The 12,692-nt window shown below is 40.5% G+C and overlaps 1 protein-coding gene across 4 annotated transcripts in view; it reads right to left on the reverse strand.

Annotated features, from left to right (window-relative positions):
- Positions 1-12,692, reverse strand: part of GRK3 (G protein-coupled receptor kinase 3) — a 78,378-nt gene that overhangs the window by 9,064 nt on the left and 56,622 nt on the right. For all 4 annotated transcript variants that reach the window (XM_063351494.1, XM_063351496.1, XM_063351495.1 and 1 more), the window contains 10 exons: positions 12,504-12,582; positions 11,139-11,269; positions 10,212-10,306; positions 8,256-8,363; positions 5,480-5,546; positions 5,152-5,252; positions 3,903-3,969; positions 3,350-3,445; positions 820-982; positions 35-171 (listed from right to left, as the gene is read on the reverse strand). In XM_063351494.1, coding sequence (XP_063207564.1) covers positions 35-171; positions 820-982; positions 3,350-3,445; positions 3,903-3,969; positions 5,152-5,252; positions 5,480-5,546; positions 8,256-8,363; positions 10,212-10,306; positions 11,139-11,269; positions 12,504-12,582 — 1,044 coding nt within the window. The remainder of the gene's footprint in view (positions 1-34; positions 172-819; positions 983-3,349; positions 3,446-3,902; positions 3,970-5,151; positions 5,253-5,479; positions 5,547-8,255; positions 8,364-10,211; positions 10,307-11,138; positions 11,270-12,503; positions 12,583-12,692) is intronic.

Consider the following 12,692-nt stretch of genomic DNA (forward strand, 5'->3'; position numbering starts at 1 on the left):
TGGAAGCCGCTGCTCCCTGGATAACCTCACTTACCCGTGATTCTCCTTCTCCTCGCCATTCAAGTCGGTTTGGGAAGAGGTAAAAGTAACGACGTTGCCACTGAGTCAAGAACGGGTTCCCCAGTTTCAGCATGTACCCATGCATAATACAATCCTTCCCGAGTGCATAATCTAGAAGGAGAGGACACCTTAGTGTGCAGAACAAGATACTGCCTAAAAGCATTCTGCCAATGTGCTATGTTGAGAAAGGACCGAGTCCTGAACGCGATGGGGCTCAATGTGCCCTCGCTGGGCATGCAACAGCGCTCCTACGTGCACAGGCACGCACACAGCCAGTTCTGCCTTAATTACACCATGCGGCTGCAGGGGACTAACCAAGAACAGAATTTGGTTCTTAAAAAAGTATCTTATTAACTATTAAAAGAATTGTATATTGCTATCCAAAGTTCAGCGTTTGCGATGCATGATCCTTGGGCAAACAAGTGATGTGTGCTGTAAAGGACTTCCCATTTTCCTTCCCTTTCTTTTGCATGAAATCAATCCCACGTACTCTTTTCTGAGCACACACCATAAACAAACACGATGAAAGGCTGTACATGATAATCTTTAAAAGAGAGCACAAAAGATTTTCCAAAACATTATGTCATCATACAGCATTTCAAAACATTAAAAACGTCTCAAGAAACGCGATACTGACTAAACGAATTCTAACAATTACTGGTGAATGACAGTAATATGAGAGTCTGTCGTGTGAAACTTCGAACACACGAATTATTATCTAGCGGCAAAAGATGGAGAGAAGTGTATTTGACAGATTACCTTCCTCGTGGCCAAGCTGCTTATTTTTAGCCCTTTTTCTGGCCTCAATTTTATCTGTGTCTGCATTTACTGCGTCATAAACAGTTTCTGCTACTTCTTGCTGCCAGCGCTCCGATATTACCAGAGGGAAGTTCTTGTATAATTCCTGGTCACTATCAAGCAACTTGCAAGAGAAAAACAACATAAAACCCCAACACTTTAATAACTTTTACTATTCTTACAGCCAATACTTAATAGTTACCCATATAACAGTACTATTTTAAAAGATGTATTGAGCTCTAACCTTACCAGAACAAATGGGTGCAAACAAGAGAAAACAGATAGTAATTTAAGCAAAAATATTCATTTATATACAGAGAACAGGCCACCTGTTCAAAACTCATTTGCTTTGATAGTTCTAAAAGCCTTATTCAACATTGTCCCATAATGTTCTCTAGACTGTACATTTAAATAATTACGTAAATGCAAGCAGCGGTACTCAACTTTATCGCATAATCAGTGTTAACAATATGTCCTAATTGCATTAAACACTTTCTCAGCACAAAAATTCCATCAATAAATGAAAAGATACCTTTTACACAAGGATGCCTTCCACAGCTTAATCTTGCCTTCTTAACCTTCAAAATTCAGCAGTGCATGCTGCAGACCTCAATCTTCCTGTTATATAGATTCTTTTCTCTCTTAATCCTTAACTACAGTACTTAAATTGAATTGCACTGAAGGAAACCAAAATTACTGGATTTTCAGGAAGGACTGTTTGTTGCTTGACACAGCCACGTTCTGGGTTTAGCCACAAGGCACTTTGATGCAGTACAAAAAGCGATCAATGTTTTCCCTATAAAATTATTAGAGGTGCTCAATATTTTCCCTATAAAATTATTAGAGGTCTTAATTAATTAATTTAAAGCCTTGTTCAGTTCTCCTTCTGTGGCCAGGCCAGACACTCCCAGAGTGGATATTCTCCTTTTCAGAGATCCATAGCCATATCACAGCAGGAAAACACACCCTAGATCTGCAGCCAGAAGACTACCCTGCAAATCTGCTAAGTGGCTTCCAGGGACTCCTGACGGCATATGAGTAACAGGGGAAAGCCATGGGCACCCACTGGTGGCTCTCCAGTTTGTAACCTCAAAGAACACGTGCTCTTCTCGGTGTCACAGGACACTCTGCAATATAAATATAATCCGCAGGGGCAACGGAGGAGAGCAAGGCACTCCAAACTGGCATCCTCACGGGCAGAGGCGGCTCCCGACACCTTAATGGAAGCTCCGGCTGCAGCTGACTCAGAGGCACGAATTATTCAGTCCCTTCTAAAAGACCGTGACATCCCCGCGAAAGTGCAGAGCGAAGCTGTACATGATATCCCTCACTGACTCAGGACTAAGAATAAATTTATCTTATAGGCAGCCTGAAGGAAGATTACCCAGAGGTGATCTGGCTATAGGATTTATAGGCCTTGCTAAGAATATCTGATCCCCTCAATAAATAAAAAGACCACCTGGTTTCTCCTTGCAAAATGTTCCTCCAAATTATGGCATTCCAGAATTGCAGGTACCTGGAATCCTGTTAGACTAACACTGATGCTGAAGATCTGTAGTTTTCTGGGGTAAAGAACATTTTGGGTTCTCTGCATTTCTCTTTAAACACGTAAAATCTTTTCTGTGCCAACTTCTGTAATTACAGCAGGTGACACTGACAGGCAAGTTCCTTTTTAGGCACGGTGAGTACTTAACATGTTTTTTTGCTTATAAAGTTTAGAGCAATTAGTTTTTATCCTGACTCACTTCTGTGATAACAAGAATAAAGTTTGATCTACCAAAGAAGTGTATGATAAAAATACTGAACGGGACAGACCCAAGACGAGCGCTGATTCACCCGCTGTCTCACAGTACCAGGGAGGCTTCAGGAGAGGGGAGGAACACGCAGGGTACGCCACACCACCTCCATGCAAGTCAGAAATAGGCCAGCAGCTTCAACTTCTCATTTTTTCCTCTACATTGTTTTCATTAGATTTTGGAAAATATCAGAACCCAAAAGCTTCTTTTATCACTTTTCTAACTTATAAAGTTGCTACCATTAATATAGAGTTCATCATTTGTAAGAGTTTTCCATTGCACTCTCTGACCATGAGGTAACACTACTAAAATAAGGTTTAATTCAATTTATCCAAGCTACCAGAAACGAATCACAACTTCTAGAACTACAAACCATTAAGTATTCTTGAAAATCTGAGGATTTCCCAAAAGTTATCTGAGCCTTTGAAATATTTGCTTTATCTTATGAAACTTTCGATAGGAAGGTAGATTTCAGCCAATCTAAAAAATAAAACAGAAGGACTTGGCAAACAACAACAAACCAGACAACCAGCCCAAGCTACCTCTTTCGGAGCAGCATGGATTTAGTTGCCAAACTTGAGAGCAATTCCTTGCACATTCAGTAGCCCCTGAAGCAAAGGAACGGCACGTACGCAGGAAAAGCTGAGCACAGCAGTCACAGCGCCATTCTCTATCTATCGTTTCAAGTTGTGTACCTTAATGCCTTTAGTGTCCTCTTCATCAAATGACCCAATATCGAAAGCATCTGCCGCGTTTACTTCTCCCCTGGGAGGAATCAATGGTGGAGGGTACTAGAAATTAAAAGCAGCGTAATTAAAGACAAATTAATGGACATTATTTAAATCCATTCTGTAGATATATACGGCCTTTTTATTCTTTGCACAAATTACACATGACTGTGCAAAATATGTGCCTTGAAATTAAACTTCAGTGCAAAGTTCTCCACTCCTTTAATAAAGAAGTCCTCCAAAAATTTGGGGGAAAAACCCTACAGCTTAGAGACAGCTAAGCAGAAGAAACCATGAAGTCATTTGACCCTGAAAAAATAATAATTCATTACTAACAATTAGTAAGACTTGCAGTCATGAATATACAGTGGTTTTCATCACCAGTCCTCCACGTATCCATGCAAATGAGTACACGTGCTGGGGAGTGGAACCCTGAAGTTTTCTGTCCGTTCCCTGTTCAGAGTTATTTTCTGTTTACTGCTTTACCAAGTAAGCTAAGGTTACTGTCTTAATCCTTTACCTTTTGTAAATAGACTTGCTGCCAATCAATGCCTTTGAAGAAAGGATGTTCTTTTACTTCTTGTGCACTGCAAAATAAAAGTAACTGAAGTCAACAAAATGAAGGGACTTTTCAAATGTATTTGAGAAATAGAAAGCCTTTAAAGGTCACATTTCTATCACTTGAAAACATCGGTAAAATGCTCTTTTTTTCAAGAAAAAAAAAGTCTTCCTAAGTAAACAACAGAAGAGACTTTCACGTGGAAATACTGGAAATAGCGCTGTAGGTCTGGCAAGGAATCGCTCTTGTTTTGCTACGGTATTCCATCATTTCAAACAACAAACAATACTCATCCGTTGTCAGATCCCAGTCGCTACTTCCAAGTAACAAGCTTCCTCCACTCCATTTGCTGTTATACATATTTTAAGGCAAACTAAGCAACTACTCTTGATAGGCCCAAGGTTGAAAAGCGACGTTGCGTCATTATCATACAAGGCTCCATGATAAAAAACCCTCTGGATATCTCACTGGAGTTACAGCCGCCCCCAGTCTCAAGCGTGACCATCAATTAACTGTTGCCACACATTGTTAATGGTTTCTCAACACTTATTTACTCCTTTCCTAGTTTTCTCTCCTAGTCTCACACAAGGCACACGCTGGCTTTTTAAATAGGTGATAACAATAACTTCAGTTAACGGCTACAGGCAAGGTAAGCTTGGCAGGAGCAACTAGTGTTTTGCAGTCAATAAACAAACAAAAAAATGACCTTTTTCTTAGAATCATGTAATGAAACAGGTACATCTGGCAATAGAGGCAACCCAAAAAGAAGCAAGTGTTCACAGCTTTCTGTGCTTGGTGGTTTTGGGGTTGGGTTTTTTTATATGTATCATTACAGCTACAACATAAGCAATAAATTTTAGCCATCAATATGTCTGAATCAAGTAAGATGACTTCATGCCAAAACAGATCAGGCAAAACCACAACGCCACCACCGGGATGAAAAGTAGGAACACCATCCAATGTAAGCATGACCGCAGAGAACACAGAGGAAGCCTTTAATGACAGAAATTGTCCAAAAATTTGACCAAACCAAAGGAAGATGAAATATAATTCCATGCAACAACACATGCAAAACAACATTTTTAATGTTCTCTTTCCAAAATTAAAGTCATCACAACAGGAAGCAGATTTTCACTTGAGATGAATTAATTCATTTACAGAGCAGTGGAAATTTTTAAAGGCAGCGGTCCAAGGAGAAGACAACACCTACCTTCTTCCTTGGCATCCAAGTCTCTTGCTAACATCCCGTTGCAGGAGCCCTTCCAAAAGGGACTTCAGTTCAGGAGAAAATGAATCTGGTAGCTCCACATTCTATGAAAAAAGAAACACAAAAAGAGGCCTTTAGTTATAGAAGTAGCGTGATCTGCTTTCCCCACACAGGAGAGTAGCTTTTCTTTGATAGCGTCTGTAAACAACTCTTCCATGTGTAAATACAGCTTTCTCATAAAGAATGCTATATATATAGTTCCAGTTTTTAGAGGAAATGGGAGTTTACTAAACAAGAGGAATGTAACTGCATCTGTCGCCAGGGTCCTTACCACGGTGAGCGTCATCCGGTCGATCTCATGCTTGTCTTTGGTTTTGTGCTGTCTGAAAGGACTGTGACTGTAGAAATAAGAAAATGCACTATTAAGCGTCAAGCCATAACATATCAGTTTATTTCAGCTGTGGCAACCTCAACATAGCGTTCTTTTAGTCCCATTATTCCACCTCATCAAGCCTGCCCTGCAGAACAATAAAACAAGTAGTAAAATATTTAGCATTTAAAATGAAAAATGAGACTTTACACACTAGCATACTGCAGCTACTAGCTACCTCAAAAATACCAATGCTTGATCTCTTACCACTTTGTTTTCTTGTCTTACTACAGAGAGCTGCACCACTTTGCAAGAAACTTTATCCTTTTTGTTTTCCAGTACAATTGCATGCGGTGGACATCAAAATCAAATTCAGAGAAAAGCAACCGTTCGATTTCTTTAAAGACTGCGCCGAGCATTAGCAAACTGAGGGAAATCTGATCTAGTTACTCCAGTTACAGGCACGTAGCGGGTTAGTTTAGTCTTAAATGCACTGATCCATCTTAAAGACAGTGTTTCAAACGCCTTACCAGTTACAGCTGCGTGTCCCCAAAACCAGAACAGTTTATCTAAGAAGAAAACCCTGAACAGCTATCACAACGCTGATATTTAAAAACATTGATCTATATACGGAAACTGAGTATGACCTACAGAACTTACCACTCATCTATATGGGCAGGATGAAGCAAGATCTTAAAGTAGATGAAAGAGAAGATAATCACAGACACCACAACATTAGTGACTGAGAAAGTATTTGATGGTATCTGGTAAATCATCATCTTTATCCCTTTCCTGCTTCATAATTCTGAGTTTGAATTTTTCCTTTTAGTTACAGAGGGCCTTAGAATATTACAGACTGACCATGAAGTACTTAAACAACAGCATGAAAGAAAGCAGAGACATTTTAGTATGAGATTTTTTTAATTAGATTTAGGATATGTTCCCTGCTTCTTAGTTTTCTTCAAAACCTTGAGGGAATGATTTTTTTCAAAATTAAAATGTTACTTGCTTATCAATGCATTAATTAGCTATTATAAAACATTTTGTCTTGCCACATGGCAGCGTGTACTAGCTTGTTTCAACTGGGGACCTGCTACTCAAGAGTTATTTCCCTTTTATCCCCAAAAAACTTTTCCGATGAATGGATCTGAAGGACAGAGCAGGACTTTAATTTTCCTGTTTTTAAGCATGATAGGTAAAAAGACACGAGTGAATGGCAAACGTGCAGCTTCATATACTTTGACCACAAAGCTCTGCGTAGATCAGGGAAGCAAATGATTCACTGGGGACTTATGGGCAGGTTTTTATGCCAGACTAAATTTACTAAACACCAAGAAATGGCACCATGTGCTCAACCCTTGTTTTGGGATGTGAGTTGTTTAATTGGCTTCAGAACAGATGAGGAAGGATAGTTCACAATGAATAATGCTTTGGCTTCTGGCCCACCACCGATACCACCCTGCACATCTCCGTCAGGAGGAATCACAGCCCACAAAGACTGAGATCTCCCTGCCCCGCAAATCCAAGTTTCCATGGTAAATAGGACCATTTGCCCCTAGGTGCTAGTTCTTTCAACACACAACTTCAACTCTATGAAGGAAAAACCATGCCAGTCAGTCGGATGACCTAATCTTCTGTGCCCAAGTGACTCAAAAGGAAAAAGACTCAAAAGGAAAGACGAGGAGTCCACAGTGGTCCTGTGCGTGAACAACGCTCTCCTCTCTCCTCCCAGCAAACCCAAACCATTGTGTGTCTTGCCATCTACAGCACGATGCTGTCCGCGCTTAGGAATAGTTTACTTTTTTTTGCAATTTAAACACCCTTTCTCTCTTTATTTGCACACTTATATTTCATCTACTTGGTGAGAAATTAATGTTAAACTAGTACAGCTTATACTTCAATTCAGAAGACACACACTTACCTTCCTTTGTACTGTGTCTGGGATGGAGATAAGAGCTTATAACTAATTACATGCAAGGACACAGGATGATCTAACTAATGATCCATCTTTACTCTGAAAAGCTTAAAAAGATTTTTTCTGTTTTGCCATTAACACTGAGGATGCTATTTTCAACAAACACTTGCCAATCAGTGCTTATTGACTGTTCAGAAAAATCCTGTAGCCTTAATAAATTCTACGCAGCCATATAAGTTTACTGAGAAGGTAACAGTTGACAAAGCTGTAAGTATCATATACTTTTGTACATCAATACAGTCACAGGCCAGATTCAGCAAATGGAAGCATCCACACTTTATGACTTACCCAAACACTACAGAAGGGAAGGCTGAGTATCATGTAAAAAAGGAAACAGTGCAACAAAGAGTTTCACCCTAACAGCAGGTCTTAAGCATTAAAATGAAGCCCATAATTTAACAGGGCTGCTTGTGTATTTAAGCAACGAATAACATCATATCATTTAAAATACTAACAATTGCCAAGAGATGAGTAAATTGACCAGCAGTAGAATCAAAGGAGTGGACAGAGCATCTGCCTCCCTCACCGCCCCACACGTGTACCTACTGAAGGAAGCAGGGCTTGTGGTTTGTTTGTTTTGGGAGAAAAAAAAAGCCTGTTTTAGTCTCACGTGCAGACGTGGTCTAAGTTGCAGAGACAGCAGTCAGATACCATTTTAGATAATATGTAATACGTTATGTATTAGTATTTCAAGGGACAGACAATGACGAGGCCCAGGGTAAAAAGAAAAAAAAAGCACACGGGACATCAAACTTCACTCACCCTCTCAGAAGTTTGAAAAGCATGCAGCCTAACGAGAACCAGTCCGCACTGCTATCGTATGCTGTTCCCTTCTGGAGCACCTCTGGAGCCATGTATCCATGGGTACCTCTGAGAAGCAGAAAGGGACAAAATCTTGATTACAATCGAAACTATCATTGTAGAAAAAGATAAATAAGAAACCAGTGTTTTCTCTATAAGATAGCCTAATTTAGAGAGAATTAATTTTAAAGATGATCTTATTTTGCTTTTTCTTTGGCCATACATAGATAACACGTTTTCTGTTTGTATATATCCAATGAGGAAATACCTTAAAACATAAAAACCAGAAATGATGAGGCAGACTGAAGTGGCTACAGCGAGTTTAGCAGCATAGAATCATAGAATCATTTAGGTTGGAAAAGACCCTTGGAATCATCGAGTCCAACCATCATCTCCACTCTACAAAGTTCTCCCTTACACCATATCCCTTAACACCACATCTAAACGAGTCTTAAACACATCCAGGGATGGTGACTCCAGTGTCTAACCACTCCTTCTGTGAAGAACCTTTTCCTTATGTCCAGCCTAAACCTACCCTGTTGCAGCTTGAAGCCATTCCCTCTTGTTCTATCACTAATTACCTGTGAGAAGAGACCAGCACCAACCTCTCTACAATGGCCTTTCAAGTAGTTGTAGAGAGCAATGAGGTCTCCCCTCAGCCTCCTCTTCCTCAAACTAAACAGTCCCAGCTCCTTCAATCGCTCCTCATAAGATTTATGCTCCAGGCCCTTCACCAGCTTCATTGCCCTCCTCTGCACTCGCTCCAGCACCTCGAGATCTCTCTCGTATTGAGGTGCCCAAAACTGGACACAATACTCAAGGTGTGGCCTCGCCAGTGCTGAGTACAGGGGGACGATCACCTCCCTCCTTCTGCTGGTCACACTATTTCTAATACAAGCCAGGATGCCATTGGCCCTCTTGGCCACCTGGGCACACTGCTGGCTCATGTTCAGCCGCTTGTCAATTAGAACCCCCAGTACAGGGGTCAGTAGGTAGCCTTCTGTCTAAGAGTGGAACAGAAAAGAGAGGTGGAAAAGCTGCACACTCTGTCCACCCAGTTTACAGGACAGACAGACATCAGGACACAGTCGGGGCTCCTGGTATTTCAGGCCAGATGGCTCCAGCCCTGAGACCTGCCCTCACCCACAGCCCCAAAACCAGGGTGAGCAGAGCTGGACCGTGCTCTCTCGATGTGCTCCACGTGTCTCCCTCCAGCTGACACCCGTGTGCGAGGTTTAACACCAGGGCACCTCCTCCAGGAGTCGTCGCTGGTCACCACGTACCAGTTTTACCCTTGACGTAATTGGAACGTATAAACTTTTTCAACAAGCTACTGAATTGCAAATCTTTTAAGATATGACAGGATGCAGCTTTCCTTTTTGCATAAATTCTGAGACTAAATCAGGGCAAAGGAGGACCTAAGAATAAAACGTGCCAGATAAGATGTGGAATCCACGCACAATCCAAGAAATTCAGATCCTAGTTATGACCCGATGCCAAGAGGCAGAAAGAAACACAATTTGCCTCCAGTTCTACAAAGATCCAGAAAGAGAAAGACACAATAAATCCTGTTTTTCAGTCAGTTTCAGAATACTTAATTATCCATTTAGGACAATTAAAACAATCTGGTACTTTAACTCAGTCAGGTTCTTATCTTCTCTGAACAGTGAATCATCTCGAAATAATGTGTCATCTTCCAGCCATGCCTACACATCAGCTGCTACAACTGTGCAGGAAAACAGAAAGAGGAGACTAAAAAACCTTATTAGAGTATCCATCTTTCCTGTGTTATAAAGCAAGCCTATGCCACACAAGTGTTATTTTTTTCCTTTAGGCAAAGTTAAATTATAAAGACACATAAAGGACTTATTTAGCAATTATTGTATGTGCAGCAAAGCTCCCATACACAGTACTTACACGCTAGCGTGTGGCTTCTTTTTGGAAAAATCACAAGCCAGCCCAAGGTCTGATATCCTCACGTGCCCATGTTCATCCAACAAGATATTTGCAGGCTAGAAATCCAGAGATACAGAAAGGTTACTGCTTGGTATTTTTCAGTTGACAGAACTACAAATTCTTGGCACACAGAACTAATTCTCAAAAACCACCACTCTCTGGTAATTGGTAATTGCCTTTTTTTTTTTTTACATCAACATAAAAGACACTTTCTAGATAAAATCTACATTCTAATGGAGCACTACCATCAGCTCCAGAGGAGATGATGAAATACTGACGAATAACAGAAGAGAAAAACAGGCAAGGTTTGAAATGGAAAGCATATTAAAGAATAAATCCGTTTTGGCCTCAAGTCCACATTGTTTCTGGTTCTTTCATAGACGGGTCCGTGTGGGGCTCTTACATCCTTTACCAGAGACTACACTCTGCGCTCTCTGTGCAGACTTCCCCCCCCCTTTTATTGTCACTTGGCTCATGGACACCTCTCTCGGAGCACTCCTCAACTTCCCCACTGTCAGTGAAACAACCCCGAACAACTGTCTTCCTCTTAGTCTCCCGTCACACACGCTCCTCTTTCAGGGCTCTCAGAAATATAGTACACTCTCTAAATTAATAGCATCATTAACATGGTGAGATGAATAACACTGCACAGGATTTATTTTGCCCCTGAGGAAGCATCTCCCAGGCCTGTTAAACTGGATAATGGCACAGATTAGAACTATGTTGAAGAATTCTTAGAAAATTCAGCCAAAGATAAACAAATAATCTGTATTCTTCCCAAGAAAAGGTTTCAGGTAAGAGACTTCATTTAAATTATCAGTATCTCTGGATTGTTTGCTGCTATCTAACAACCACCTGTGTGAATGCAGTCACTACGTTAATGATTACCTTTAGGTCTCTGTACACAACAAAGCGATTGTGCATGTGTTCTAAACCCAGGATGATTTCAGTAGCATAAAACCTCATTTCTTTTTCAGAAAACACTCCGTGCTGGGAGAGGTGGTAGTGCAAGTCTCCTCCTAAAATTAGAAGAATTGAATTTAAAGAACAGTAAAATCTTGCCTCACAAGCAGACAGAATGATATGGGGGGGAACAGCATAGCATTTCTATGTTCTTATAACCTGTGGAGCATCCATGAAACTGGACATACACTCTGCAATGGTAACAAAATACCAGAGAATGTTAATAAATAAATTTGATCAATCTGAAACTCCGTGTAAAAATACATTTACTTTATACACAACTGCATTCAGTGACTAATCCAGCAACTGAGTCGCCATGATAAGGATTTACAGCAAGTCAAATGCATTCATATATATAGGTTTTTGGAGAACTGAATAAATTAACACATAGAACAGCCCAGGTTGGAAGGGACCTTCAAAGGTCATCTGGGCCAAAATATTCAAATATTCATGCTGGGGATGTTTTCACGCTTTCCTAATCAAAGCACAGGCACAATACAATGTCACTGTGTGAGCTAATCCACACCATCGACACATCAAATAGCGACTATTCCTGGGAAACTATTTCTGATCAAGCTACAGATTCAAAATAATCAACCAGTTGCTTGCATCTGACCTACAGCTTAGATTTTAATGAGAATCTTCGCTTGCAAACACCAAAGCCAGTCTCTATTACTTAGAGGATACGAGATTTATTTCTCAATTCAATTTCTAGCTTTGCAACGCGGTACGTGCAGATGTGTCCAACATCTGTAGGTGCTTACCGCGGGACCACAGTCAGGGTTCGAGTCTAACACTGCATTTCTAACATTAGCATCGAACATCTAATATTAGCATCTTCAGCACATAAAGGCACTGCAGTATCTTCTCTCCCTGTGTGTTCTCACAAGAATTATGCTAAGGCTTCTAGGTATAATTTCTTTCCTTTGAGGAATGCTTCCCCCATTTATTTTCTTTGCAGAGCTCTTCACAGTAGCCCTTTTATTTTTATTCTGAAAGCTGCATTCCTGATCTCCTCATACATTTCTCCACATGACCATCATTTTCTTGAGCTGCCAGCCTAGTAGGTTCTTTGATATCTTTATTTAAATACGTTACTGTTATAAGGTATCAGAGATTTTTCAGTCTATTCTGTACGTTCCCCACTTGAGATCAATTTACCCCTCTTGCTCTCAGGCCGATGCTTCACACCTCAGTTTATTTTTCCCCTCATTCTCTCCTCATGATCTCAGCAAGTCCTCCTGCCAATATTTCTGTAATGCTATCATCATCTGCATGAGTCTTGCTTACCATTCATCAGGTCCAGAATGAAACAGAGTTTGTCAGGGGTGTGGAAGGCATAGGTCATACACACTATAAAAGGACAGTCCTAGAAAGAAAGGAGCAAAGAGTTCATCTCGGGCAATAAGCAAAATACTGCTTAGAGAAGCTAAAAATACATGCGACGTTTTTCCTTTGATACTCACCGATATTCATAAT

This window comes from Chroicocephalus ridibundus, chromosome 13 (genome assembly GCF_963924245.1).
Source record: "Chroicocephalus ridibundus chromosome 13, bChrRid1.1, whole genome shotgun sequence".
NCBI lineage: Eukaryota > Metazoa > Chordata > Aves > Charadriiformes > Laridae > Chroicocephalus > Chroicocephalus ridibundus.